The 1,566-nt window shown below is 39.0% G+C and overlaps 1 protein-coding gene across 1 annotated transcript in view; it reads left to right on the forward strand.

Annotated features, from left to right (window-relative positions):
• Positions 1 to 612: 612 nt before the first annotated feature.
• LOTGIDRAFT_171605 (hypothetical protein) overlaps positions 613 to 1,566 on the forward strand; it is a gene marked incomplete at both ends in the record, with an annotated part of 9,360 nt that continues 8,406 nt past the window's right edge. Inside the window, 2 exons of the mRNA XM_009047809.1 lie at positions 613 to 730; positions 1,436 to 1,525. Of these exons, the coding sequence (XP_009046057.1) occupies positions 613 to 730; positions 1,436 to 1,525 (208 nt within the window). The remainder of the gene's footprint in view (positions 731 to 1,435; positions 1,526 to 1,566) is intronic.

A 1,566-nucleotide genomic window follows, 5' to 3' on the forward strand; every position in this document is an offset into this window, starting at 1 on the left:
AATAGTCGTGTCTCTCTATAATAGTATACAGAGAAGAAGGTGGCTAACGCTTGTCACCACCATCTCTGCTTTAGACGATTTTCTGCCATTTACCGCAATGAAACATAGTCCCAACCTTATATGAATCGTTTCATTGAATATTTTCATTGGACATTTTTTATATCTCCCTCAGTGTTCCTCTCCATACAAATCTAACTATTGTTCAATAAATAATATATAAAAGTTTACGCCCGTATTTAGGGATCAAATTGAGATTTTTCTGAATTACAATCCGTTGTGTGGTTCTCTGGCAATGAAAAAGTCCATGTACAGTCGTTGTGTGGCAGTAGTCAACGCACATGCTGGCCAACACGCTACTGACCTTGTGTGCCATAGCTACCAAGTGAAGTTAGTTCAATATCTTCTCCGGCTTCTCGTACGCATTACAACATATATTTTATATCAAAACTTAACGTGCCAATTAAGACTGTGTATGCAGTTTTTAGTCGTTTTTACTCAAACCCAGAGAGAGCCACTTTAACGATTAATTCTAGCTTGCCACGTTTCTCTTCTCTTCTATATAAACCCATACAAACTTACCTCCTCTACTCACAACTCTATCAAGAAGACAAAATGACTGTCATTTCTAATTTGATGTTGGTAATTGTTTTACTGTGTGTTGTGTCTTTACACGTTGCCAGCCCCAAACCTCATTCACGTACCCGAAAGTCTGCTGATGGAGAAAAAGAAGGTAAGCCGCATCTTTGGACTGGGAAGTTATTGTACTGTTCTCTTGACTGTTCTCTGTTGACTCCGTCACACCAGAAAGACGTTCTCACTGCGCTGTCGCTACGATTGGAAATTAGAACAAAGCGTGTTAAGGTCGCCATTAGTGTTGTTTAAGCGTGTAGGACACCCCAGACATCGTGCAATTGTCGCCACTATTCGCAAGTCACGGCCAAATACTGTGATCTGCTCTGGATTGTCTTGTGAACGTCATAGGATCGCGAATGTTGTTAGACAGGCGTTGAAACTTCGCGTAGACGCTGCTAAAACGTTACATCGCAATACGATTGCAGTATCGCGGTATGAGGTGACTGTTTCTAAATTTGAAAGTACATTTCCTGTTGCCGTAAGATCCCAAATTTGAGTAATAATTGAGGGTACTCGAGGACCATGAGTATGTGAGAGACTTTTCTGGCACTCTTTCAAAAACGTGTTATTCTAACCATGATCTTAACTAGTACAACATCCTCACAATGGTCAGGGTATTGCGAACATCGTCTTATTCCTTGACTACAATAGCCACCTTTCTTGTTCGCAATAGTTTGACATTGTGAAGATGAGGGTACTATTAAAGATGGGGAACGACAGTAGTAAAAACACACAAGATAAAACATCTACAGTGTAATCTTTGAGTATAACAAATTATATGTGAGTATGGTATTTATTTCAGATTGTTATAACATTACAAAAGACAAATGGTTGAATTATCAGATTTTGAAACTAAGTGCTGTTGAAACCGAAGATGGATGCAAACCATTATGTGAGAAGAACAAATGTGTCAAATTTTGGACAAACAGATTT

The sequence above is a fragment of the Lottia gigantea genome (assembly GCF_000327385.1).
Source record: "Lottia gigantea unplaced genomic scaffold LOTGIsca_117, whole genome shotgun sequence".
Lineage (NCBI taxonomy): Eukaryota > Metazoa > Mollusca > Gastropoda > Lottiidae > Lottia > Lottia gigantea.